We start from the raw sequence: 26,116 nt of genomic DNA on the forward strand, positions 1-26,116 counted from the left end.
TTTTTTTTTTAAGGAAGCTAAAACAGATAAGAAAAACATATTAATGTCCGGTTTGAATTAACTTATTTTTGAGTTTATGATAAAATACTTTATAAAAATATAATTTTTATTAGTGTGAATTTATAAAATAACACAAAATATAATTGTATTATATAAATTGTTTGCATAAACTCAAAAATAGAAACTATTGATGAAGAAAGAGTGTTCTCATTGCGTCATTTTTAAGATCATGAACGCCTTTTGGATGAGAAGTATGAGTCAAGTAGTCGACATATGAGGAAGCTCTAAATTTAGAGAAGAAATTTGCAAATTGATTCTCATCTCTAAGTGTATGATAGAGAAAAATATTAGTTTGAGAGAAATTTTTTTATATCTTGAGTGAACATAGCAAGAATATGATCCATAGTATGGAGACGTTTGATGAAGATAATTAACACAGTATAAAGAATTAAAGTAGGAGATAAATTCGATACTCTGCAACCGTAATTGAGAGGGAAATGGAACAACTTGATCCCAAAACTGACCTTCAAACCAGATTAAACAGTCTAGTGAATCGGATACTTGTGGTGAAAAAAATATAATGATTATTTATTAATCTTAATTTATTTAAGAATATTTTTATTAAAGTTTAATTAATTCAACACGAACTTTAAAAAAATTCTTATGACTGACTTAAAACAAATTATTTTAAATTAAAATAAATTTTAAGAATAAAAGTGGATTTTAATTAAATAGTAATAAAGATAAAAATGAATAAAAATAATAACTATAAACTATAAATTACTAATTAAAATAGATTTAAAAAAGAAACTATAAACTAGTAAAATATATTATAAACTTATTATAAAGTGACTTTTACAAATAAAACTTTAGGATATAATTATAAATTAATTTATTGAGTTTATCAAATAGACCTTTATTCAAAATAAACTTTTATTTCAACTGTTAAATTTGTGAAATTTAGTATTTATAATAAGTATTAAACAAAGTAACTTTCTGTTAAAATACTCCTAAAATAATTTATAAATTATTAAACAGAATAATTGTATATAAAAATAAAAATAGTTATACAAGAATTTACTATATCCTTCTTAAGCGGTGGATGGTGAATGACTTGTTATTGTCTTTGAATCGAAATTCTAAAAAGTACCTATATGTCTGTCTCTTTAGATTATCGCCACGTATTACCAAAATTGTGCTTATCTGTCACCACAATAACCACAAACACTTCCCAGCTTCTTCCAGAACAAACCATAAATAAACACATCTTCACATTTCAATTTTCAAATTATATATTTAATCACTCACTAGTTACACTCCTGACTCCACTTTGCTCTACCATATAGATTATTATATACATAAATTAATTAATATATATATACTTCACTCGTGCTGTGTTGATTGTTGAAGAACCATAACAAGACATGATGAACGGTGGTGATTTTGAAATGGAAGAAGAAGACGGTTGTTCAACGCCGAAGAGATGGGAATGTCAGATACATACACCGTTGATTCCTCCACCACCACCGAAGAAGAAGAAGAAGCTATTTTCATTTGGGAGTAACAAAACAGAGCATCCTAAAAATGGTTACTTTTATCCCCCTATTCATGATCTTGAACAACTCTTCACTCTTTTGCCTACAACTAATTACAACTAATTACGTCCTCCCGTGTCTCCGAGAAATGTTATTTTTTAGATTCATTGAAAATCTAATGTATTTAGTGATACGTTAGATTTTTTATGAATTTAAAAAATGAAATTTCTTTTATACTAAGCTAGAGAGAGAGTAGTATTTAACCTTTATTTCCTACCTAGGAATATAGATTTATAAGACTTAATGATTAAATAGGTAGGTGTTTTTTGATGTAAAATATTTTGCTAGGATGAAGGAGAATATTTTTTGGTTACACACTTACACTATGAAGAATATGGATGCATTAGTTTTGTTATATTTCAGTTCATAGTGTGTGTGAATATTTGTAGTATTTAAATGTAGGGTTCTTTTGGCTTATGCTTATGTAAAAGCAGTATGTTTAACTACTGCTGTAATATATTTGGCCTCTTGAATGAATTTTGAGTCAATGTCTCATACTAGACTACTAGTTAGTACAAACTACAAAGTACTACTATTTAGTCTTTAACAAAGACCTTTTTATAAACTTGGTACTTTTATTCTTTGTTTTGACAAATTGGTACTTTTATTCATATAGTGTGACACATTGATACTCGGCGTCTCGCACACATGTGCGAGGTGTGCGATGGTATCAGGCCTCAAAATTTTGAGGGCCTCAACTCAAGATTTTGAGGTCTTATAATATTACTTATATATTATTTATACCTATAAAATATCAGATGTGTATTAATAATTAATTTTTAGGTCCTAAAATAATAATTATATCATATTGTTAATGTTCATAAAATATCATATGTATCAATAGATTAGTTATTTATAATCGTAAATATAGTTCTAGTCCATTTTAATGCATACAATTTGATCTTAGCTTAGGATGTTTCTTTTTGACGTTATATACAAAGATAATTATTTTGTATTTCTTGTTCCATTTAATTTAATGCAATTGATTTAATATAGATAATTTATATGTATAAGAATGATTTTTTTTTATATTATATGCAATTTAAATCAACAATTTTTTTTTAAATTATATTTTTTTATTAAGGGGTCATTTTTATATTTTGCACAGAGTCTCCTAAAACTCGGAGACGCCTATCTTGATACTAAGAACATTCATTGACATTTTCAGTACATGAATGAATGAATGAATTAATGACATGCATGTTCTGATCATAGCAGCTAAAACGTGTGCATATCAATTTATTTATTATGTTTACATTCACACAAAAATTGAGAGTTGTAATATAATTTACCTATAAAAATAGAGCAATTCTTGTGTCTTATGTAATTCTTGTGTCTTATGTAAAATTTCGACACTTTTTTCACCACTGGCTAATATTGAACTATCTAATATAATTCAGAGGTTAGTTCTTTTATCAAGGTTTCAATTCCTTTTCGATCGAAGCTGTGAGTGATTGAATCGTGGTCCTTCTAACAAGCAATTGTGAGGGATTGAATCGTGATCCTTCCTAACAAGTTCAGCGTCAATTATCTTATCAAGTTCAACGTCAATTATCACGGTGACACATTTTTTAAACACCCTAAAAAAGTACACATCATATATTGGTACAAACTACAAAGTACTACTATTTAGTCTTTAGCAAAGACCTTTTTATACACTTGGTACTTTGTTTTGACAAATTGGTACTCCCTCTCGCCTCTTTTATAAAGAAATATTCTAATTTGCACACTTATTAAGAAGTTGTCTTTTTGTCTTGATTTTATGTAAAAGTTCTATTACAATTACTAAAATGACCTTATGTAATATTTTAATTTTGCATTGGTACTCTAAATCATCTTAAAAAGTAGAACAATTAATGAGGATAATTTTGGAAAAATAACATTTAATAAAGCTGGTTTTAATGACTTTTGCTTATATTTAAGTCAAAAAAATTTGTTGACTTTTGTTTATAAATAAGGCCGGACGGATTACTTTTATTCTTATAGTGTGACACATTGATACTAAGAAGTAAGAACATTATTGACATTTTCAGTACATGAATGAATGAATTAAATTAATGACATGCATGTTCCGATCTTTTTTTTTTATGATAAAAATGCCTGTTCTGAACATAATAACAGCTAAAACGTGTGCATGTCAATTTACTATATACATATACTGTATATTATATTTACATTCGCACAAAAATTGAGTTGAGTAATAATTTACCTCTAAAAAGAGAGCTTGTGTATATGCAAAAACTTAGACATGCACATTTTTTAGACTCACTTAAAAAAAGTACACATCATGTATTTATTTAAAGATACAAATTTTTTAGTCAAAAAAGATACAAATTATTCAAAAAAAAAATTTAGGTGTAATCAAAAAGATGTGTCTTAATTTTGTTAGGAAACCAAAATAAAGTTCACTCACTACTAGTTACCTTCCTTCCACTTTCATCATCCTTGATAATCTCTAAAACCTGTTCTCTCTTTTGCCTCCAACTGATCTTATAATTTAAGTGCTTGTGTTAATCGATCGATCGAAGGACTAATTAACTTTTGTTGGTACAAAGACTAGAAAGAATTTAGACTCTTAAATAAGTGACGACAGGTTTAATATCTATTTTTTTTTTTTTTTTACCACCAGTTTAATCTAGTTCGGAGGTCAGTTTTGACATTAAATGGTTTTAGCCCCTCCCGATCGCAGTTGCAGGGATCGAACTGTGATCCTCCAAGTTCAGCATTAATCACCACTGAAGTAACTAACGATTTGGTTGACTTAATATCTAATTTGTGTATGGAAAAAATGTAATACCAATTCCTCTACTACTCTCTACATTTTTTGAATTAATTTTTATATTCATGTTTAACAACTTCTTCTCCTATACGTGATAAATTTAACTAGTGAGAGCAAATATCTATCTGTGACCTCATATACGTGATAAACTAGAGAATATCACCTTCATACAAATATTTTTCAATTAACGCCTCTTCCCTCTTAATCTTATTAATAACACTCTATTCAAAGTCAACGATATGATGGACTCTTTCCAAGGTGACGAATATGAATTTAAGGTAATCTTTCCATACATTTTAAAAAGTAACGTGTTGAGTTTAACGGAAGAGTAGGCATGACAACGGAACGAGGACAGTTTTTTCCTTCCAAATATAAATTTATAAATTTATAAAATATGAATTTAAGGTAATCTTTCTTTCTTCTTTTCTAAATCTTCTGTATTTGTTGTTTTTAGAGTCTTTTAGTTGTGTTCTTCTTAGCACCATCTCCATCTTCAACAAACCAATATTTGTATGGTGTTACTATTACTCTCTATACAATGAAACCAATCAAATTTAGATTGTCATTTCTATTCTTGATACTGGTCTCTAAATGCTTCACTACAGAATCAAAATGTAGCAAAACTTGTGACTTCGCTTTAGCTTCCTATTATATGTTGGAAGGTACAAACTTGACATATATTTTGGACATCATGAAATCCAACCTGGTTTCAAAACCTGAAGATATTGTGAGCTACAACCCTGACACAATACCAAATAAAGATAGTTACAGGACCGAATCAAGAGCGAAAATTCCCTTCCCTTGTGATTGCATCAATGATAAGTTTCTTGGTCACACATTTCTCTACCAGTATCAGCAAATTGCTGAGTTGACTTTTAGCAATTTGACTAATGAGGAGTGGATGGAGAGAGAAAATGTTTATGCAAAAAACTCTATTCCTAAATTTGTGAAGGTTAATGCTACTGTTAACTGTTTCTGTGGGAACAGAAAGGTTTCTAAGGATTATGGATTGTTCATCACATATCCACTTAGAAGTGAGGATAGTTTGGAGTCTATTGCAAAGGATACCGAGATTGAGGCTGATTTGTTGCAGAGGTACAACCCTGGTGTGAATTTCAGCCAAGGGCATGGTATTGTTTTTATTCCAGGGAAAGGTTAGATTTTTATTTTTCTGTCATGGTTTGGTTTACTGATATTGGAAATTTTGTGCCTGTTCTGCTGTTGGCTTTCTGTTTGTACAAAAGGGTATTATTCAAATATTTTGATGTTAGTGAAAAAAAATGCTCTTATAATCTTCCCTTTCGTATGAGTGTCGTTGGGAAGTGTGAAGTCTTTAGTGAGGATTCAAACTCGAATTCTCCCAAACATTTGGTTAATATTATAGCCTATTTGAGGTCAACCACTTGGTTGATTTTGGTATGGTTTGGTTATTTATATTATGGACCTTATAAAAAAAAAGGCAAACTTATATGTGGTAAAGTTTGATTATAGTATAGTTGGTCTTCATAAAATTGGTTACTTTTGAATTTCGATTCCTTTTAAATTTTGTTATGTTTTAGTAGAAGTTCTTTTATATTATTTTTTAAAATGTTGCAGATAAAAATGGAGTTTATGTTCCCTTTCCGCCTAGCCCTATGTAAGTTTTATTGTGTTACCCTTCAATTAACAATGAATATTCATTTATGTTTGGTTGCATACCATTATTTCTATTTCCTTTTCCCTCTTGCAGAAAAGCAGGTTTGGCCTTCAAGCATATCAAAGAATTGGCTATATATGATGACTATTTATTTTTGGCATGTTCATAAACAGATAATTTGTATCTAAATAAGCAGGTCATTTAGCTAGAAGTTTAGTTACTGCTGCAATATCTATTGGAGGAATATGCATGCTTCTGTTATTATCAATTTGTATATATGTTAAGAAGAATATAGAGAAGTCTAAATTGACACCAGAAGATTCAACGGCACCTTCAACTAAAGATGGCACATGTAATTTTTTTTTGAGCATTGCTATTTGTCACGAATGAATTTCTCCCGAATTCTTCACGAAACGCTTTGAACAATTATTATATTTTTTCTTTATTTAATTTTTAAATTAAAATATTATAACCGCTTGCTATCAAGTGATGTCCACTATACTCTGCTTTTCCATCACCAATTCACCGACTCTGTTTTCTTTTTCATTCTACAAATGGAAGTGAGGGTGATGATTCTGATGGAACTTGGGACCATACATAAGATATATAGTGATCCAGGTTCCTAATGGTGATAGAGTACCAAAAAAATAAGATAGTGAAGATGAAAAAAGCTTGAAGGAAAAAACGAGAGAAATACTTGCACACAGCTAAATCCTTAATGTCTCAATTTGTGTTTTTGCCATGGAAGGTTTACTGGTTTTGGAAGAAGAAAACAGAAATAAATTGGAGAGTTCTTTTGTTGAATAATTGGGGAGAGATAGAGTCATAAGTAAAACATCACAATTTTTATTAAAAAAAAAAAAAAGAAAAGAAAAGCAAAACATGCAAGTGGGTGTGCCACGTCATTCGGGAGCCGCTCGTGATACAACTTTTCGGGATGTTAAGCATTTCCCTTTTTTTTAACTGGATTTCCTTATTACCTTAAACTAAAGAATATACTGAATGAAGTGATCTAATATTCATGAGTTGAACTTGCTTATTTTATTCCTGTGACAGCTGATAAAGATTCCAATGCTGATACTGGATCCAAATTTATTGTGGTGGACAAATCACCTGAGTTTTCGTACGAAGATTTGGCCAATGCTACAAATAACTTCAGTTTGGCTAACAAAATTGGTCAAGGTGGTTTTGGAGAGGTCTACTATGGTGAGCTGAAAGGAAAGGTTTGTTATAATCATAGCATTGTTACTTTGCATTGAAAAGTAGAAAGAAAAGTTTAAATAGAAAGATGATAACCTCCATGTCATGTATATATCTTATTAATTATGTAAGTTGTCTTCGATTGCATAGAAAACTGCAATAAAAAAGATGACGATGCTAGCTACAAGAGAATTTCTTGCAGAAATGAAAGTCTTAACAAGCGTTCATCACCGCAATCTGGTAAGTTTTCAAACATATTATCACAAGTGCTCGTAGGATTGTATTAAATTATTGTTAATACTAAATTCTGTTATACAAATATAGGTACGCTTGATTGGATATTGTATTGAGGGATCTCTATTCCTTGTGTACGAATACATGGACAATGGAAACTTAAGCCAACATCTACATAATTCAGGTCGTATATAAACACATGATGAAGATTATATCTATTTTCATTGATTTTTCATTAATGTCGTCAATGTGAATACTATTTGCAGAGAAAGAACCTATGACATGGTCTACCAGATTACAAATTGCTCTGGATGTAGCGAGAGGCCTCGAGTATATTCATGATCATTCAGTGCCTGTATACATCCATCGCGACATTAAATCAGATAATATTTTATTAAATGGAAACTTCAATGGGAAGGCACAGTACTATGTCTCAATATTTTTTGAAAGCTTCTTAGTTTTTACTATTTTCCTTCTTGAGATAATTGTTGTGAGAGTGAGATCATATATTATTCCTATTATTACAGATTGCTGATTTTGGAATGACCAAACTGACTGATGTTGCAAGTTCAATTGATAACACTGATCATGTCGCTGGCACATTTGGTTACATGCCGCCTGAGTATGATGAATTCTGCTCTTCTTTTTATGTGGTTAATTGTAATGCTCAAATTAACAAACACAGGGAAATAGGGGTATATTATTCAACTGACAGATTCACTTCTAAAGGAAGGAATGTAGTACAATGATAAAGGAATTAAAATACTGCAAAGGTGGAAGAAGGTTCAGTATAACAGAAAGAGACTGATTCCAATTATTCCACACCCTTTCTAATGACATGACTTGTTATTTATACTAGAGATCCTTGAGCCTAACGTTTGGTTCACGCGCCCTGAAACTGCGTCTCACTCCTTGAGCTTGCACTTCTATTGTAACAGAATTTGTTACCTCCTTTCCTCCACTGCTCTTCATTACATTAATATAGCTATCTTAGGCCATAGGCTATAGAATTTGGATTTTTGAAATAAAAAAGCCTTAGTTACTTTCCTAGATATAGCATCTTTGCACCGATTGCATCTAACTTAACGAAGAAGTTTTCTCAGTATTACCATGATAAATCCAAATGCTTAGTAGTAATCAACCAGTCATGAATCATTAGATGAAATAGTAAAAACTAATCCTCTTCCTTAGTTTAATTCAATCATTCGCTTTTGTGAAGAAATGCATACGGACATATTTCTCGCAAGATAGATGTATACGCTTTTGGAGTTGTTCTATACGAACTAATTTCTGCTAAAGCAGCTGTGGTCAAAATTGATAAACCTACTACTGAGTTCAAGAGCCTTGAGATTAAGACCAATGAATCTATTGATGAATACAAGAGCCTTGTAGCTTTGGTAATTGATCGTTAATTAGTACTTATATATATATATATATGTTCATATATTGTGTTTTTTTTTTAACTTCTCCTGGTATGTATGCCAGTTTGATGAAGTTATTGATCAAGAGGGAGATCCTATAGAAGAAGGTCTAAGAAAACTAGTTGATCCAAGGCTAGGAGATAACTATTCAATTGATTCCATTAACAAGGTATCTATGAATCATACAACATTTTCTTGGTGTTTATCATTTCTTAATCAACAAGCTTTATATGTTTTTTCACCGGCAGATGGCACAGCTTGCCAAGACTTGCATAAACCGAGACCCGAAACGACGTCCAAGAATGGGAGATGTTGTGGTTTCTCTTATGAAACTAAATTCTACTATTGATGGTGGAAGTACAATAGTGCAGCATTGAGTCTGACTAAAATTAAAACTCTACTGTGAAACTTAATACTATTCTGTACTAGCAGAGCCAACAGTATATCAGATTGAACGAGAAGACTTTCTAGTCAATAAATTAGACTTTGCATTTATGTGACATTTGATTAATGGGAATAATTTTGTAAATTTGTTACATTCAATTATTTATTTATAGTTTTTCAAAGGTCAAAGGCAACGTGGATGTGATGAATGTCCATGTATTAATATTCCTAACACCCATTTGCATATTCAACACACCCAAATTCTTATTCTATGTGTTCCTATTACACAATGAAATCAATCAAATTCAGATTATCACTCTTATTCTTGTTACTAGCCTCTAAATCCTTCATTGCAGAATCAAAATGTACCAAAACTTGTGACTTAGCTTTAGCTTCCTACAATATACAAAAAGGTTCAAACTTAACATATATTTCATCCATCATGAAATCCAAGGTTGTTTCAAAACCTGAAGATATTTTCAGCTACAACACTGACACATTACAAAGTCCAGATATTCTCCTAGTAGATTCAAGAGTGAATGTTCCCTTTTCTTGTGATTGCATCAATGACGAGTTTCTTGGTCACACTTTTCTATATGAGATTTACCCAGGAGATACCTATGCTTCAATTGCAGAATTCACTTTTAGCAATTTGACCACTAAGGAGAGCATCGAAAAAGACAACGATTATAGTCCAGATAATATTCCGGTTGATGGAACACTTAATGTTACTGTTAACTGTTCATGTGGGAAAAGAGAGGTTTCTAAGGATTATGGTTTGTTCATCACATACCCTCTTAGTCCTAAGTGTTAGTTAATGTGCTGATTTTATGTTAGTGGAATATGATAAAGTAGTGGAAATTATTTAGTGGAAGTGAAGAGTTGTCAATGTCAATAGTGGAAGCACTTAGTGCTTAGTGGAGTGTTTAATCATTGATTAAGCACCTAGTAGTGGTGACTCTTTGATAGTTGTAATCATCACTACTAATGCTATATATATTCATGTGTATGAGATGCATTTGATATAAGAAAAAATACATGAATATTCAGCCTCAAAAATACTATCCTACTCTAAATTATGCAACAATATAGTTTATAATATATACCACACCTCTAGAATACCACCAACACTAAGGACACTTTGGAGTCTATTGCAAAGGATACTAATATTGATGCCGAGTTGCTTCAGAGGTACAACCCTGGTGTGAATTTCAGCCAAGGAACTGGTCTTGTTTTTATTCCTGGAAAAGGTTAGAATTTTATTTTTCTGTCATGGTTTAGTTTTCTGATAATGGAAATTTTATACCCATTTGTACAAAAGGGTATTATTATGTTGGTCAATTATTTTGATTTTAGTAAAAAACAATTGGTCTTGGCCTTTTGTTTTCCATTTTAATTTAGAGTTCGGTTAAGAGGTGTAAAGTTTGGCAACAAATTGATATTGGTAAAGTTTGGCAACAAATTGATATTGGTAAAGTTTGGTTATTATATGTAATTCCTTAATATGTGACTTAAATATTTTCATTATCTAATTTATGCTACAGCTAGAATGCTCATTCTAGTTATTAACTTGACATTCTAATTTTTCATGGATGAGTAATCAATCAATAAATAATACTATTATATCAAACTTTTTAACTATTTGTTCCTCTATATGTTAATGAAACATGCATTAAGTGATGTTTGTTTACCGATCGTAATATTTGGATTTTAGGTATGACTATTCCTTGTTTTATTTTATATATTTTTCTTTAAATTTTGCAGATAAAAATGGAGTTTATGTTCCCTTCGCCTCCTAGCCCTAGGTAAGTTTTATTGTGTTACCTTTTATTAATAAACAATAAATATCATTTATGTTTAATCCCATATCATTATTTTTATTTAAATAGATGAAATCACGACGTGCATAGTTGAACTCAAGAGAGATGAAGTAATGCTATCCATATCAAAATTTCTTTTACATTGTTGTTTGTGTTAAGTTAATGTCATCCATATATATATTATGAATAATAGTTTTTTACAACACTCGCTACTTAGAATGCGAGAAAAGTCCTTTTCAATAGAAATACAGAAAAGTAAAATTGGAAATGCAGTATTACTCTGATAATATGTAGTAGTAGGAGACACAAAACTCTGACAAAGGCCTGAGTAATGCATAAAACTCATTCTCTAATACGTTGGGTTAAATATGCTTTTAATCCTAATAAATATTTTAAATTTTGTCAAAAAAATAAATTTTTCTTTTGGCCAATTTATTATTCACACGTAAAACTTAATAATTATCACGCGTTTATCACCGCATGTGTACTTGTAATTCTGTAAGATAGTCACCTTCCTTTTGGCCGGTTAATATTCACATAAGTTACAAACACACAACTTTTAATATTTCAAAATAAATTAATAACAAAAATTGGGAAAGCTTAACGTAAACTAAAATTGTAGAACGGTTGAAACTTTTAACTAAAGTCTCTATATGTTAAAAATATTTTGGATTGCGTTAAAAAAGTAATGATGCTTTGATTTTGGAGGGCTATTTTTATGCAATTTTAAAAACTATGAGTAAACTTTATCAAAATATAAAAAAATAAGGACCGATTTGAAAAACTTTAGACTCGATGTGCAAATTTTGAAAACACCAAGGTCCAACTTGTATGCAAGTTTCAAGTAGTATATGAAAAATGAACTTTAAATTTAGTTTTAGACTTTTAGGTAGTATTTAAAAAAGATTAATGCTGGTGTGTACGAAACGAAAAACATGAATGAATCTAAGCCATCAATTTTTAACCCAAGACTAGCATGATTTCCACCAAATATGGAAGTTTAGTGAATTCAACCAGTAAAACAATCCCATATAAGCATTCTTATATTTCGTATGTCACGTTTGTCGTACCAAGTAGCATTGCTCTTTAAAAAATAATGTTGAAAAATCATAAGCTAGATATGAGTGCATATAATGCATGTCAAAAAAGTTTTTATTTATAAATCACATCACATGATAACAAAAATTTGTACAAGAGTGAGTTTGGGAATTTGGGTAGGAAAGTTTACCAAAAACTATAATTATAGAACAATTGAACCTTTTAACTAAAGTCTTTACATCACTATTTTTATGTAGTTTCCAAAATATGAGTAACCATTTTTAAAATATAAAAATAAGGAATGATTTGAAGAAATTTAGACACAATTTGCAAATTTTGAAAACTCCCAAGGTTTAATATGTATGCAAAAATAAGTAGTATATGAAAAATGACCTTTTAATTTTAGTTTGAGGTACTATTTGAAAAATAATATCGAAAAATCTTAAACTAAATACGAATGCCCATAACACAAGATCATGCATGTCAAAAAGATTCTTGGTTTATAAATCACAATAACAAAAATTTCTACAAGATTGTGGTTGGAAATTTTACGGGAAAGCTTAATGTAAACTAAAATTGTAACGAAACTTTTAACTAAAGTCTATATGTTAAAAATATTTTGGATAGCGTAAAAAAAATGTAATGATGCTTTGATTTTGGCGGGCTATTTTTATGTAATTTTCAAAATAAGAGTAAACTTTTACAAAATATAAAGAAATTATGGACCGATATAAAAAAATTTAGGCACGATGTGCAAATTTTGAAAAGGCCAAGGTCCAACATGTATGCAAGTTTCAAGCAGTATATGAAAAAAGACCTTTTAATTTAGTTTTAGGTAGTATTTGAAAAATGATGTCGAAAAATCATAAACTAGATATGACCGCATATAATGCATGTCAAAAAAAGACTTTAATTATAAATCACATAATAACAAAAATTTGTACAAGAGTGAGGTGGTATATGAAAAATGACCTTTTAATTTAGTTTTAGGTAGTATTTGTAAAATGATGCCGAAAAATCATAAACTGGATCTGAATGCATATAATGCATGTAAAAAAAAAGTCTTTAATTATAAATCACATAATAACAAAAATTTGTATAAGAGTGAGTTTGAGAATTTAGCAGGAAAGAATAATGACAACAAAAATTGTAGAACAGTTGAACCTTTTAAACTAAAGTTTTTGTGTCTCTAAAAAGTATTTTGGATAGAGTCAAAAAAGTAATGAAGCTCAGATTTTGGAGGCCTATTTTTATGTAATTTCCAAAATATGAGTAACCTTTTTCAAAATATAAAAATAAGGATCAATTTGGAGAAATTTGGACACAATTTGCAAATTTTGAAAACTCCAAGTTCCAACTTTTTTAGGAGTTTGTCAAAAATAAATTTAGTCTTTGATAGTATATGAAAAATAATTTCAAAAAATTTTAAACTAGATCATGCATGTCAAAAAAATTCTTTGTTTAAAAATCACATAATAACAAAAATTTCTACAAAAGTGTGGTTTGAAATTTTATGGGAAAGTTTACTGTAAACTAAAATTGTATAACAGTTGGAACTTTTAACTAAAGTCTCAATATGTTAAAAATATTTTGGATAGCGTTAAAAAAGTAATGATGCTTTGATTTTGGAGGGTTATTTTTATGTAATTTTCAAAACTATGAGTAAACTTTTTCAAAATAAAAAAAAATACGGACCGATTTGAAAAACTTTAGACACGATGTGCAAATTTTGAAAACGCCAAGGTCCAACTTGTATGCAAGTTTCAAGTAGTATATGAAAAAAGACCTTTTAATTTAGTTTTAGGTAGTATTTGAAAAATGATGTCGAAAAATCATAAACTAAGATATGACCGCATATAATGCATGTCAAAAAATGTCTTTAATTATAAATCACATAATCACATAATAACAAAAACTTGTACAAGAGTGAGTTTGAGAATTTAGCGGGAAAGTTTAATGACAACAAAAATTGTAGAACAGTTGAACCTTTTAACCAAAGTTTAAGTCTCTAAAAAGTATTTTGGAGTCAAAAAAGTAATGATGCTCCGATTTTGGAGGCCTATTTTTATGTAATTTTCAAAATATGAGTAACCTTTTTCAAAATATAAAAATAAAGACTGATTTGGAGAAATTTGGACACAATTTGCAAATTTTGAAAACTCGAAGGTCCAATTTTTTTAGGAGTTTGTCAAAAATAAATTTAGTCTTAGGTAGTATTTGAAAAATAATTACGAAAATTCTTTAACTAGATCATGCATGTCAAAAAAATTCTTTGTATAAAAATCACATAATAACAAATATTTCTACAAAAGTGTGGTTTGAAATTTTATAGGAAAGCTTAATTTAAACTAAAATTGTAGAACAGTTGAAACTTTTAACTAAAGTCTCTATATGTTAAAAATATTTTGGATAGCGTTAAAAAAGTAATGATGCTTTGATTTTCGAGGGCTATTTTTATGTAATTTTCAAAACTATGAGTAAACTTTTTCAAAATAAAAAAAAATAAGGATCGATTTGAAAAACTTTAGACACGATGTGCAAATTTTGAAAACGCCAAGGTCCAACTTGTATGCAAGTTTCAAGTAGTATATGAAAAATGAAGTTTTAAATTAGTTTTAGGTATTATTTAAAAAATAATGTTGAAAAATCATAAACTAGGTATGAGTGGATATAATGCATGTCAAAAAAAGTCTTTTTATAAATCACATCACATGATAACAAAAATATGTACAAGAGTGAGTTTGGGAATTGAGCGGGAAAGTTTAAAAAAAACTAAAATTATAGAACAATTGAACCTTTTAACTAAAGTCTTTACATCATTAAAAAATACTTTGAATAGAGTAAAAAAAGTAAAGATGCTCTGATTTTGGTAGGCTATTTTTATGTAGTTTTCGAAATATGAGTAACCATTTTTAAAATATAAAAATAAGGAATGATTTGGAGAAATTGACACAATTTGCAAATTTTGAAAACTCCAAGGTTTAATATATATGCAAAAATCAAGTAGTATATGAAAAATGACCTTTTAATTTTGTTTGAGGTAGTATTTGAAATATAATATCGAAAAATCTTAAACTAAATACGAATGCCCATAACACAAGATCATGCATGTGAAAAAGAATCTTGATTAAAAAATCACATAATAACAAAAATTTCTACAAGATTGTGGATGGAAATTTTACGGGAAAGATTAATGTAAACTAAAATTGTAGAACAGTTGAAACTTTTGATTAAAGTCTCTATATGTTAAAAATATTTTTGATAGCGTAAAAAAAATGTGATGATGCTTTGATTTTGGCGGGCTATTTTTATGAATTTTCAAAATAAGAGTAAACTTTTTCAAAATATAAAAAAAATTAGGCACGATGTGCAAATTTTGAAAACGCCAAAGTCCAACTTGTATGCAAGTTTCAAGTAGTATATGAAAAAAGACCTTTTAATTTAGTTTTAGGTAGTATTTGAAAAATGATGTCGAAAAATCATAAACTAGATATGAATGCATATAATACATGTCAAAAAAAGTCTTTAATTATAAATCACATAATAACAAAAAAATTTACAAGAGTGAATTTGAGAATTTAGCAGGAAAGTTTAATGACAACAAAAATTGTAGAACAGTTGAACCATTTAACTAAAGTTTTTGTGTCTCTAAAAAGTATTTTGGATAGAGTAAAAAAAGTAATGATGCTCAGATTTTGGAGGGCTATTTTTATATAATTTTAAAAATGAGTAACCTTTTTAAAATTATAAAAATAAGGACCGATTTGGAGAAATTTAGACACAATTTGCAAATTTTAAAAACTCCCAGGTCTAATTTTAGGAGTTTGTCAAAAAAAAAAAATTAGTCTTGGGTAGTATTTGAAAAATAATTTCAAAAAATCTTAAACTAGATCATGCATGTCAAACAGATTCTTTGTTTATAAATCACATAATAACAAAAATTTCTACAAAAGTGTGGTTGGAAATTTTATGGGAAAGCTTAATTTAAACTAAAATTGTAGAACAGTTGAAACTTTTAACAAAAGTCTCTATATGTAAAAATATTTTGGATAGTGTTATAAAAGTAATGATGCTTTGATTTTGGAGGGCTACTTTTATGTAATTTTCAAAACTATGAGTAAACTTTTTCAAAATATAAAAAAATAAGGACCGATTTGAAAAACTTTAGACATGATGTGCAAATTTTGAAAACGCCAAGTTCCAACTTAGCGGGAAAGTTAAAAAAATTCTTTAATTATAAATCACATAATAACAAAAATTTGTAAAAGAGTGAGTTTGAGAATTTAGCGGGAAAGTTTAGTGACAACAAAAATTGTAGATCAGTTGAACCTTTTAACTAAAGTCTTTTATCTCTAAAAAATATTTTGGATAGAGTAAAAAAATAAGGAACGATTTGGTAAAATTTAGACACAATTTGCAAATTTTGAAATCTCCAAGGTCCAATTTGTATGCTAGTTTCAAGTAGTATATGAAAAATGAAATTTTAATTTTGTTATAGGTAGTATTTGAAAAATAATGTCTAAAAATCAGAAACTAGATTTTATAGGAACTTAAATATTTAAAACTCTTTCTATATCTCAAATGTTTATGAAAAAAATGCATCATACTTTATTTATAAATCACATAATAACAAAAAGTCTATAACAATGTGTTCGGAAATATAGCGGGAAAGTTTAATGAATACTAGAATTGTAGAACCGTTAAATCTTTTAACTAAAGTCTCTATATCTAAAAAATTGTTTGGATCGGATAGAGTAAAAAAGGTAATCATACTTTTGTTGGACTATTTTTATGTAACTTCGAAAAAAAATGAAAAAATCAGGACAGATATGCCAAAATTTGTTAAAACTATAATTGTAGGTAATACAAAACTATTCTCTTCATTTCAATTTTTTTAATACTTTGATTATGAGCAAGTGTTTCAAGAATAATTTACCTCATAATGTTTTAGCAGCCCGAAGTTATTGCAACCGGTAGCTCCTCACTAACAAACATTAGCTCCTCACGAACAAACATCCATTGTCCTTGATCACACCTAAAAAACATTGAATACGCATAAGTTAGAACTCCTCGGTTATGATATGTCGCGGAGGGGCCGGAACCACTTGATGCCATAACTGACCCCCCGAACCAGATTTTACTGGTGGTGAAAAACCAAAAAAAATAAAAAAGACATAACATTTAGGCATTATGACATTGACAACTAACTTAAACATTATCATCAAAGAATCATAAGAAATACTGTACAAGTTCAATCATTGTTATACCTGTCCAACAATTTCAAATGATAGTAACTTCATAATATCTTTAAAATCATTAGCAACCTTAATCTAAAGATACCTTAGGACAAAATTAGCCTAAAATCATTATACCCTTAATCTAAATCAAGTTAATCAATACTTACTTCTGAAAAAGAAACCAAATGTAGAGTTGAAGTCCCTTTCCCCATCTTGATGAAATCCACCAACCACCAAAGAAATGAGATCTCCCATAAAACCAACTCTACAGTACCTAAAATTAGCAACACATGAAAAATTCCTTTGTTTATTGAATGAAATCTTTAAATAAACCAAACAAAAAACAAGAACTAGGATCATAGTGATAATGAGGGTTAGGGTTTTGTAAAAATAAAATTGTGAATAATGAAATTCTGAAATCAAGAAAAGAGAGTAGAACTCACTACAAGTAAATAAATAGGTGAAATGAACGTGAAAAAATCACCGTCACGGCGTAGGTGGTTACGCGGTCGCGAAAATAAAATTGGTAGATCGGAAAAATGAAAATCTCGGTTTTGTAGAGGAGGAAGAGAGGAGGTTAGTGGTGGTGGTTACGCGGTCATATGATGTAGGATAGCAAATTTACGGCCTTGGGGAATATAGGTATGCGGTGATGGGAGAAATGGAAGGGAGAGAGGAAAGAGACAAAAGAATAGCAGTGGTGATGGGAAATGGATCATGCGCAGTCAGTTATTGTGCAGTCAAGCTGCAGTTAACATCTTTCAACCGTTTGATCAGCATCCTGTGGCTTAGATTTTAATACGTTTTAATACAGTTTTAACATGTTTCAAGCTGCAGTTAACCTGGACCGTATGATCAAAGAACGGATGGCTATGATCGTTCTGACTGCATGCAGTCACAGGTGCTGACTGCACCCAATCCACATCCGTGGTGATGCGTTCTGTTTATAGAGAGAGAGAGTAAAGAGTAAAAACTTGCTCCTTATTAAGTTTAAACTTGAGTACTATTTTATTTTTACACTTTTACCCTTCTCTTTTTCTTTGTTTTTCTGGATAAAAACCCTATTTTTTTGTCCTTACACATCCACAAGATTAGATTTCGTTGCCCGGAAAATTTTAACCTTGAGTACTTTGATCAGTAATTATATTTTACATTTCTCCACATTGTAGCTACCAGAGATATTTTTGGAGTTATCGAGGTTTTAACCCCGAATTTCATATTTTTTCACATTTAAATGCGTGAATTTTAATCATTAGAATATTTGAAAAAAAAAAAAAACTAATCTAGATGGGATATCGTTCATAAATAATCAAAGTAGTAGCACCATTGCAAGCCAAATTTGCTAATGCATCTCCACAAAAATTTGATTCCCTTTGTAAATAACATATGTGAACGGTGAACCTCCCAATCCAACTCTAGCTAGCAATTTCTTATGTTAATCAATAAACCTCGGCACCCCATTTACCGGAAGTAGTGTTGGAGACAACTACTCTCAATCCACATGAAGCTCTACTTTGTTGAAGCCACGCTCCCTAGCCAATTAACCCTTCGAAAACACGCCATAATTCCGCCACCTATACACGCTACACACTCCCAACCATTTTTTTTTTAAGCAACACTCCCGACCATTTTAAAAACCCACAAATCCACTCTCCATTCTCATTCCGTGACACACCTCCACACCCTGCTGTAGTACTTTAACCGCTCCATCCGTATTAAGTCGAATCCAACCCGTATTCGCTCCATCTGTATTATGTTGCTGATTTAATGCAGAATTGTAAGTCTGCAACCTTCTGTTCACCTCCTTCCAAAGTTTAATAGGCAAAATATAATCCATCTCATGCACCATTGTTTTTCTCCAATTCCATAAAGCATGGCATGAAGTGGCCCAATAATTTGACCAATTCAAACCTCTTCTCAATCCAAGCTCCTCTGTCATTTTGAGATTAATTCAATCCTGTGAACCAGCAGCAAAGAAAAAAATTTGGTGTTATGTGTTCATTTCACAGACATGAGCTATAAACTAGTTGCTGCCGGTCGGACAATCACGAAGCATATGGAGAATTGAGCCATAAACAACCACACAAAACATCAAATTTGCTCCGGCACGGTCAACTTCCAAACCCAAAAACCCGCTCCAGCATCAGCATAAAATATTGATAGGCATCCACTGTTGCATCACATTCATGCACAAACCTCCACTCTAAATCTAATTTACTAATTCTTTCACCATAAAATTCTTCATATTTTCAAGTTTTGTATGTCTAGTTTTATTAATTATATATTTCATTTCATCGGGTGTGTGAAAGTGTGAAATTGTGAGTATATATAGTATATAATTTACAAATAATAAATTGGTCAAAGTTGTAAAGATTTTGAGTATTTTTATTGGGTACATAGACGATATAAACTCACACATACAAGTGAATGAGTTGGAATTCAAACCCCAAACTAGGAGTGTATGCGGATTAGATCTATTTTAGCCAAATTTGTTACCCGACCCGATCAAAGGTAAATGGGTTGGATATAAATTAAACCAAATATTTTTTTATGTTAAATCCGAACTGACCCAACCCAATGGTGAGTTGGTTAGGTTGGATCAACGGGTCATTACATATAAATTTTTAAAACAATTTTAAAAAAAATTAGTTATACGACATTTTATTTCAAGAAAATTTTAAAGTCTAGACTAAATTTTACTATTTAAAATGTAGGCTTAAATGCAATTTTGACCCCTCAAGTTTCACAATTGCTTGATTTTAGCCCCATATTTCAATTGCTTTATTTTAACCCCTAAATTTCACAATTGCTCGATTTTAACCCTTCAAGTTTCAATTGCTCGATTTTGGCCCCCAAGTTTACCCCATTTTGTATTTGCTAGCCCCCGTTGACTTTTTTGATTAAAAATTGCTTACGTGACATTTTTAAAAAAAATTAAAAATAATAATATTTGCTTTTATAAAAATGTATTAAAAATTGTTTTTTTAATAAAAGGTTTAATAATTATTTTTTATTTAAAAAAAGTTTACAAGGTTTTAAAAAAATAGTTCATAATTTTTTTTTTACTTTTTTATATAACAAAATTATTTTATACACTGTAATAAAAAAATATTTTATAATTTAGTTTTTGAAAAACAATTTGTAATTTAGTTATTTAATTTTAAAATGTCACATAATCAATTTTTAATCAAAAAATTCAATGGGGGCTAGCAAATGCAAAAAGGAGTAAACTTGGGGGGCCAAAATCAAGCAATTGAAACTTTGAGGGATAAAATCGAGCAATTGTAAAACTTAGAGGATTAAAATCAAGCAATTGAAACGTGGGGGGCCAAAATCAAGCAATTGTGAAACTTGGAGGGACAAAATTGCATTTAAGCCTAAAATGTAAACATTTGAAATTACATGATGAAATACTTTCAATATAGTATCAAAATTTAAGATTTTAAAACATAAAAATATTAAACTATATCATAAAAAAATAATAAATCGTAACAATTTCTTAAAAGTTCGCGGGTTCATAGGTTTAAAATCATAAACCCATTACCCAGATCAAATCACTTTGAGTTTGAACGGGTTGATTCGGATTGGACCTGCACTTGAAGGGATTCAGGTAAAATGTGGGTTGGATCACTAAGTTGAACGGGTTATCCATACTCGTGAACACCCCTACCACGATAATGTGGGTTGGTATTTTTTGTCAGTTAAACTAGGGCTTGTGGACAAGATTTTGAGCTCTTTAATCAGTGGTCAAGAGTTCGTTGTCCGACTCTTGCTTCGGTTGCCTGTCACCAATCTTCAAATTTTTAACAGCCAACAAGTTCGCATGATACATTGCGAACAATGGCTTTCCAAAATTTAATTAGCTTAATACTAACTTCGTAATTGATTATAATAATACTCAACTACTACATTTGTTTAATACTTTAAATGTTTATCATGTGCTGTTATATCTTGTAATGTCATATATATTTACATATTGCAGATTAAACAAACTCTAACACTGTGTTTGTTTAGGTAGATTTACTAAAGAGAGAAATAAGAAAGAGAGAGATAGAAAAGAAATTAGTTATTTCTATGATTTGGATGATGAGAGAAATAAGGAAAGAGAGAAATATAATGATTAATAACTGCCAAAAATAAATCTCTCCATATTAGGAGAGATTTGTGTGACAAGAAGTGAAATAAACAATTTTACAACAATACCCTCATTCAACTAATTTATTTTCTTGTAGAAAAGGGTAAATTTGTTATTTTCTCATTTTTATTAATTTCTTTCTTCTCACTTTTCTATTCATCCAAACCATATAAAATTTCTATCCAATTTCTCTTCCATCTCTCTTCTCTCTTATTTCTCTCTTCACTATTTCTCTCTTCCCTATCTTTTTGGCATCCAAGGTAATACAAGGTAACTCATAATGGGGATAATTTTGTAAATTTGTTAGATTCAATTATTTATTTACTTACTTAGATTCAATTATAGCTTTTCAAAGGTGAAAGGCAACGTGGATGTGATGTGGGTCCCTTTGCACACCAACATGCCAAGTTACCAATATGAAGAAATATCGACCATGTATTTTATTCCTAACACCCATTTGCATATTCAACCCACTCAAATTCTTATTCTATGTTACTGTTGCATTCTCTAAACTATGAAACCAATCAAATTCAGATTATCACTTTTATTCTTGTTACTGGCCTCTAAATCCTTCATTGCAGAATCAAAATGCAACAAAACTTGTGACTTAGCTTTAGCTTCCTATCATCCGATGAAAGATTCAAACTTGACATATATTTCGGAAATCATGAAATCCAACCTTGTTTCAAAACCGGAAGATATTTTCATCTACAGCACAGATACAATGCCAAACCAAAATTTTGTCCGAGCCAGTTCAAGAGTGAATGTTCCCTTCCCTTGTGATTGCATCAATGATGAGTTTCTTGGTCACACTTTTCTATATGAGCTTCAGCCAACAGATACCTATGCTTCAATTGCTGAGTTCACTTTTAGAAATTTGACCACTAAGGAGAGGATCCAAAGAGACAACGTTTATGCAGAAAACTTTATTCCTAAGTTTGTGAAGGTTAATGTTACTGTTAACTGTTCCTGTGGGAACAGAGAGGTTTCCAATGATTATGGATTGTTCATCACATACCCTCTTACTTCTAAGGACACTTTGGAGTCTATTGCAAAGGATACCAAGCTTGATGCTGAGTTGCTGCAGAGGTACAACCATGGTGTGGATTTCAGCCAAGGAAGTGGTCTTGTTTTTATTCCAGGGAAAGGTTAGGTTTTTATTTTTCTGTCATGGTTTATTTTTCTGATAGTGGAAATTTTATACTTGTTTTGGATTTGGTTTTCCATTTGTACAAAAGGGAAAGTAATTGGGCTCAAGTGGTTACTGAAAAAGTGAGATACAATGTTCAACCTAGTAACAAACTCATCTCAACAAACTAACTGAAAGCTGAGCTGTCATAACTAACTAGTTGAAGGAGCTAAGCTACAAGAATCTTACAATAAGCTATGGTGTACTACTAGTTATAGTGTGTGTTGATTGCTTGATCAACAAGTAAGCTGTGTTCTTTTTTTTTTTTGAACCAAGTAAGCTGTGTTCTTAAGTTTTGCTTGGTGTGTCTATTTGATCCTTTTATATTCAACACTGCTGTCGAGACCGCTGAATTCTGAACCCAGATCCGCCGCCCTTGTAGAGCGACCGTTCACTATTTCATCATTGCGTCCGCTGCCAAAACCGCCGTCTCCCTAAGAGTGTTAATGAAACCAAAATCGAAATTTGTCAAAAATGTATTTAATGTTTGACTATATTAGCCAATTTTATTACTCATTCTTTTTTTTATCATTATTTTCTTTTAATTTTTCAGATGAAAATGGAATTTATGTTCCCTTGTGCCCGACCCCTAGGTAAATTGTTTTGTGCTACCCTTCAATGTGCTCACAAAAGATGAACATTCATTTATATTGGTTGCATCATCATTTTTTCTTTTTCCTTTTCTGTCTTGCAGAAAAGCAGGTCTTGCCTTCAAACTTATCAGAGAATTGGCTATATATATGATGACTAAATTTTTTGCATGTTCACAAACATATGAGCTTAAATTTCAATCTATATAAGCAGGTCATTTAGCTAGGAGTTTAGCTACTGCTGGAATATCTATTGGAGGAATATGCATGGTTCTGTTATTATCAATTTGTATATATGTTCGATACTTTCGAAAGAAGAATGGAGACGAGTCTAATTTGCCACCAAATGGTAGATGTCTATGTACAATTTTCAAACTCAAATTCCTTACCTCCTCCCAATATTCATGAGTTGAACTTGAAACTAGTCTTCTGCTTATTTTATTCATACCTCTCACAGGTTATAAAGATGCCAATGATGATACTGGATCCAAATATATTTTTGAGGACAAATTGCCAAAGTTTTCGTATGTAGAACTCGCCAATGCTACAAATAACTTCAGTTTGGCTAACAAAATTGGTGAAGGTGGTTTTGGTGAAGTCTACTATGGAGAGCTGAGAGGGCAGGTTTGTCATCACAGCATTGTTAGTTTAACTATGCATTGATCTTATTAAGTAAGTTCTCTTAAATTACACAGAAAACTGCAATAAAAAAGATGAAGATGCAAGCAACAACAGAATTTCTTGCTGAACTGCAAATCTTAACAAAAGTTCGTCACTGGAACCTGGTAAATTATCAAACATAAATCATGTTTTGTTAAATAAAGTTAATTGTTTCTCTATAAACTTACGTGAGTAATTTGTGTTCGCGCGCACTTTAACATATAGGTACACTTGATTGGATATTGTGTTGAGGAATCTCTATTCCTTGTGTATGAGTACATGGAAAATGGAAACTTAAGCCAACATCTACATAAATTAGGTAATATAAAATAAGCACATGATGAAGAGCAACTATTTTCAGTGATGATACATTAATGTGAAACTGTTTGCAGGGAGAGAAGCGATGGCGTGGTCTACCAGAATGCAAATTGCTCTTGATGTAGCAAGAGGCCTTGAATACATTCATGAGCATTCAGTGCCTGTGTATATCCATCGCGATATAAAACCAGATAATATTTTATTAAATGAAAATTTCACTGCAAAGGTATAGTCCTATCCTATGTCTCAATAATAATTTTGTGAAAGCTTCTTACTTAGTTTTTACTATTTCCTCTCTTGAGATAATTGTGGTAGATCATATATTATCCTATAATAGATTGCAGATTTCGGAGTAACCAGGCTTACGGATATTGCAAATTCAACAGATCAAACTCATCATATGGCAGGCACATTTGGTTACATGCCACCTGAGTATGATGAATTCTGCTCTCTTTTTCTTTGGTTGATAGTTATCTTAGGTCTTAGTTTAATGCAACCATTAACTTTCGTGCAGAAATGCATACGGACATATTTCTCGCAAGATAGATGTATATGCTTTCGGAGTTGTTCTTTATGAACTAATTTCTGCTAAAGCAGCTGTGATCAAGATCGATAAAACCGAGTTCAAGAGCCTTGAGATTACGACCAATGAATCTATCGATGAATATTACACGAGTCTTGTAGCTTTGGTAACTAATTGTTAAATTCCCACTAATTTTTCTTTTCAATTGGTAACCTGATTTATAGTTATACATTGCTAATTAATACCTATATGTTCATATTTATATTGTGTTAGTTTGATGAAGCTATTGATCAAGAGAGAGATCCTATAGAAAGTCTAAGAAAGTTGGTGGATCCAAGGCTAGGAGATAATTATTCAATTGATTCCATTATCAAGGTATTTGTATAAGAATCATAAACATTTTTGTGTTTTTGAATTAAGTATCAGACAAGATTTACCTGCTTTTCCAATGGCAGATGGCACAGCTTGCCAAGACTTGCACGAACCGAGATCCGAAACGACGTCCGACAATGAGAGCTATTGTGGTTTTTCTTATGACACTTAATTCTACAATTGATGATGGAAGTAGCACTGATAATGCAGCATTGACTCTGGCTATGGAGCATGACTAATACTATTATAATTTGCACTGGTTGTCAAATTTATCATAAGAGAAGATTAACAAGAAGAAAAAAAAAACTTTAATGTTAGATAATGGTTTGTTGAAATTTTTGCATACATGATTTGGAACCAAATTGCATGATTGGTCTACCTAGTAAAAAACTATACCATCTTGGGTAAATTACTGTAATTGTCTCAAAGATAAATTAAACTAAATAAAATAAAAACATTTTAATTGATTTTGGATAACTTATAAAATGACTCAAAGATCACTTATACAGAGAGAGATAGTGATATTAATAAATAATAATTTATATAGGCTTAAAGACCAAAGATAAGTCCCAAAGATAAGTTAAATAGGCATATATTAAGATAGGGTAATAATATATGCCTATTTATTAATAACAGTATTTTCTATGAGAAGTTATATTTTTATTCATATGTCTATTTTCTATAATTCCAACAGTGACCTATATTTCTACTCGTATGTTAATGTATATATTCCAAATGGTATGATAATAATATTGTGTTTACTTTTTTTTTTAATAATTTTTACGCAAATATATATTTTTTACTCGTATATTAATATGCATGCCTCACATGAGTTGTTAAAAAACAAAGACCAAAAAATATGACTCACATGATACAAACAAATAGAATACTAATCGATTATATTAATCGACTATATTCGTCATTGAGATTTTTTATGAAACAAACAAATAGAATACTAATTGACTATATCATGTCATTGATATAC

General features: G+C 30.3%; 3 protein-coding genes and 1 long non-coding RNA gene across 4 annotated transcripts; 3 read left to right on the top strand and 1 right to left on the bottom strand.

The window, feature by feature from the left end:
* Positions 1 to 4,612: 4,612 nt before the first annotated feature.
* Positions 4,613 to 9,253, top strand: LOC123921303 (lysM domain receptor-like kinase 3). Its single transcript, XM_045973795.1, has 12 exons — positions 4,613 to 5,528; positions 5,971 to 6,010; positions 6,104 to 6,111; positions 6,207 to 6,362; positions 7,067 to 7,233; positions 7,361 to 7,450; positions 7,535 to 7,628; positions 7,711 to 7,862; positions 7,972 to 8,066; positions 8,664 to 8,841; positions 8,930 to 9,034; positions 9,114 to 9,253. Exons 1-12 carry the CDS (start codon positions 4,913 to 4,915, stop codon positions 9,240 to 9,242), a joined length of 1,830 nt encoding a protein of 609 aa, XP_045829751.1. The 5' UTR covers positions 4,613 to 4,912; the 3' UTR covers positions 9,243 to 9,253.
* Positions 9,254 to 9,520: 267 nt separating this feature from the next.
* LOC123921305 (lysM domain receptor-like kinase 3) lies at positions 9,521 to 10,103 on the top strand. Its single transcript, XM_045973796.1, has one exon. The coding sequence runs from the start codon at positions 9,521 to 9,523 to the stop codon at positions 10,061 to 10,063; it is 543 nt and encodes a 180-aa protein (XP_045829752.1). The 3' UTR covers positions 10,064 to 10,103.
* Positions 10,104 to 10,129: 26 nt separating this feature from the next.
* On the top strand, positions 10,130 to 25,448 carry LOC123921302 (lysM domain receptor-like kinase 3). Its single transcript, XM_045973794.1, has 13 exons — positions 10,130 to 10,499; positions 21,825 to 22,627; positions 23,222 to 23,261; positions 23,363 to 23,370; positions 23,473 to 23,607; positions 23,716 to 23,882; positions 23,954 to 24,043; positions 24,144 to 24,237; positions 24,311 to 24,462; positions 24,574 to 24,668; positions 24,751 to 24,925; positions 25,033 to 25,134; positions 25,215 to 25,448. Exons 2-13 carry the CDS (start codon positions 21,994 to 21,996, stop codon positions 25,368 to 25,370), a joined length of 1,848 nt encoding a protein of 615 aa, XP_045829750.1. The 5' UTR covers positions 10,130 to 10,499; positions 21,825 to 21,993; the 3' UTR covers positions 25,371 to 25,448.
* LOC123921306 lies at positions 17,043 to 18,044 on the bottom strand. The gene is made up of 3 exons (XR_006814015.1): positions 17,788 to 18,044; positions 17,512 to 17,618; positions 17,043 to 17,142 (listed from the first exon to the last, which is right to left on the bottom strand). It is a non-coding gene; the product is annotated as an uncharacterized LOC123921306 (long non-coding RNA).
* Positions 25,449 to 26,116: the final 668 nt, after the last annotated feature.

This window comes from Trifolium pratense, linkage group LG4, assembly GCF_020283565.1.
Source record: "Trifolium pratense cultivar HEN17-A07 linkage group LG4, ARS_RC_1.1, whole genome shotgun sequence".
Taxonomy (NCBI): domain Eukaryota; kingdom Viridiplantae; phylum Streptophyta; class Magnoliopsida; order Fabales; family Fabaceae; genus Trifolium; species Trifolium pratense.

Bases quoted from the DNA above. Each gene is read 5' to 3' on its own strand.
- LOC123921303 (XM_045973795.1), top strand. From the start codon at position 4,913: ATGAAACCAATCAAATTTAGATTGTCATTTCTATTCTTGATACTGGTC. The intron at 7,451-7,534 runs GTAAGTTTTCAA...ATACAAATATAG, and splicing joins GCGTTCATCACCGCAATCTG to GTACGCTTGATTGGATATTG. The intron at 7,629-7,710 runs GTCGTATATAAA...TACTATTTGCAG, and splicing joins CCAACATCTACATAATTCAG to AGAAAGAACCTATGACATGG.
- LOC123921302 (XM_045973794.1), top strand. From the start codon at position 21,994: ATGAAACCAATCAAATTCAGATTATCACTTTTATTCTTGTTACTGGCC. The intron at 23,608-23,715 runs GTAGATGTCTAT...TACCTCTCACAG, and splicing joins GTCTAATTTGCCACCAAATG to GTTATAAAGATGCCAATGAT. The intron at 25,135-25,214 runs GTATTTGTATAA...TTCCAATGGCAG, and splicing joins CAATTGATTCCATTATCAAG to ATGGCACAGCTTGCCAAGAC.
- LOC123921305 (XM_045973796.1), top strand. From the start codon at position 9,521: ATGTGTTCCTATTACACAATGAAATCAATCAAATTCAGATTATCACTC.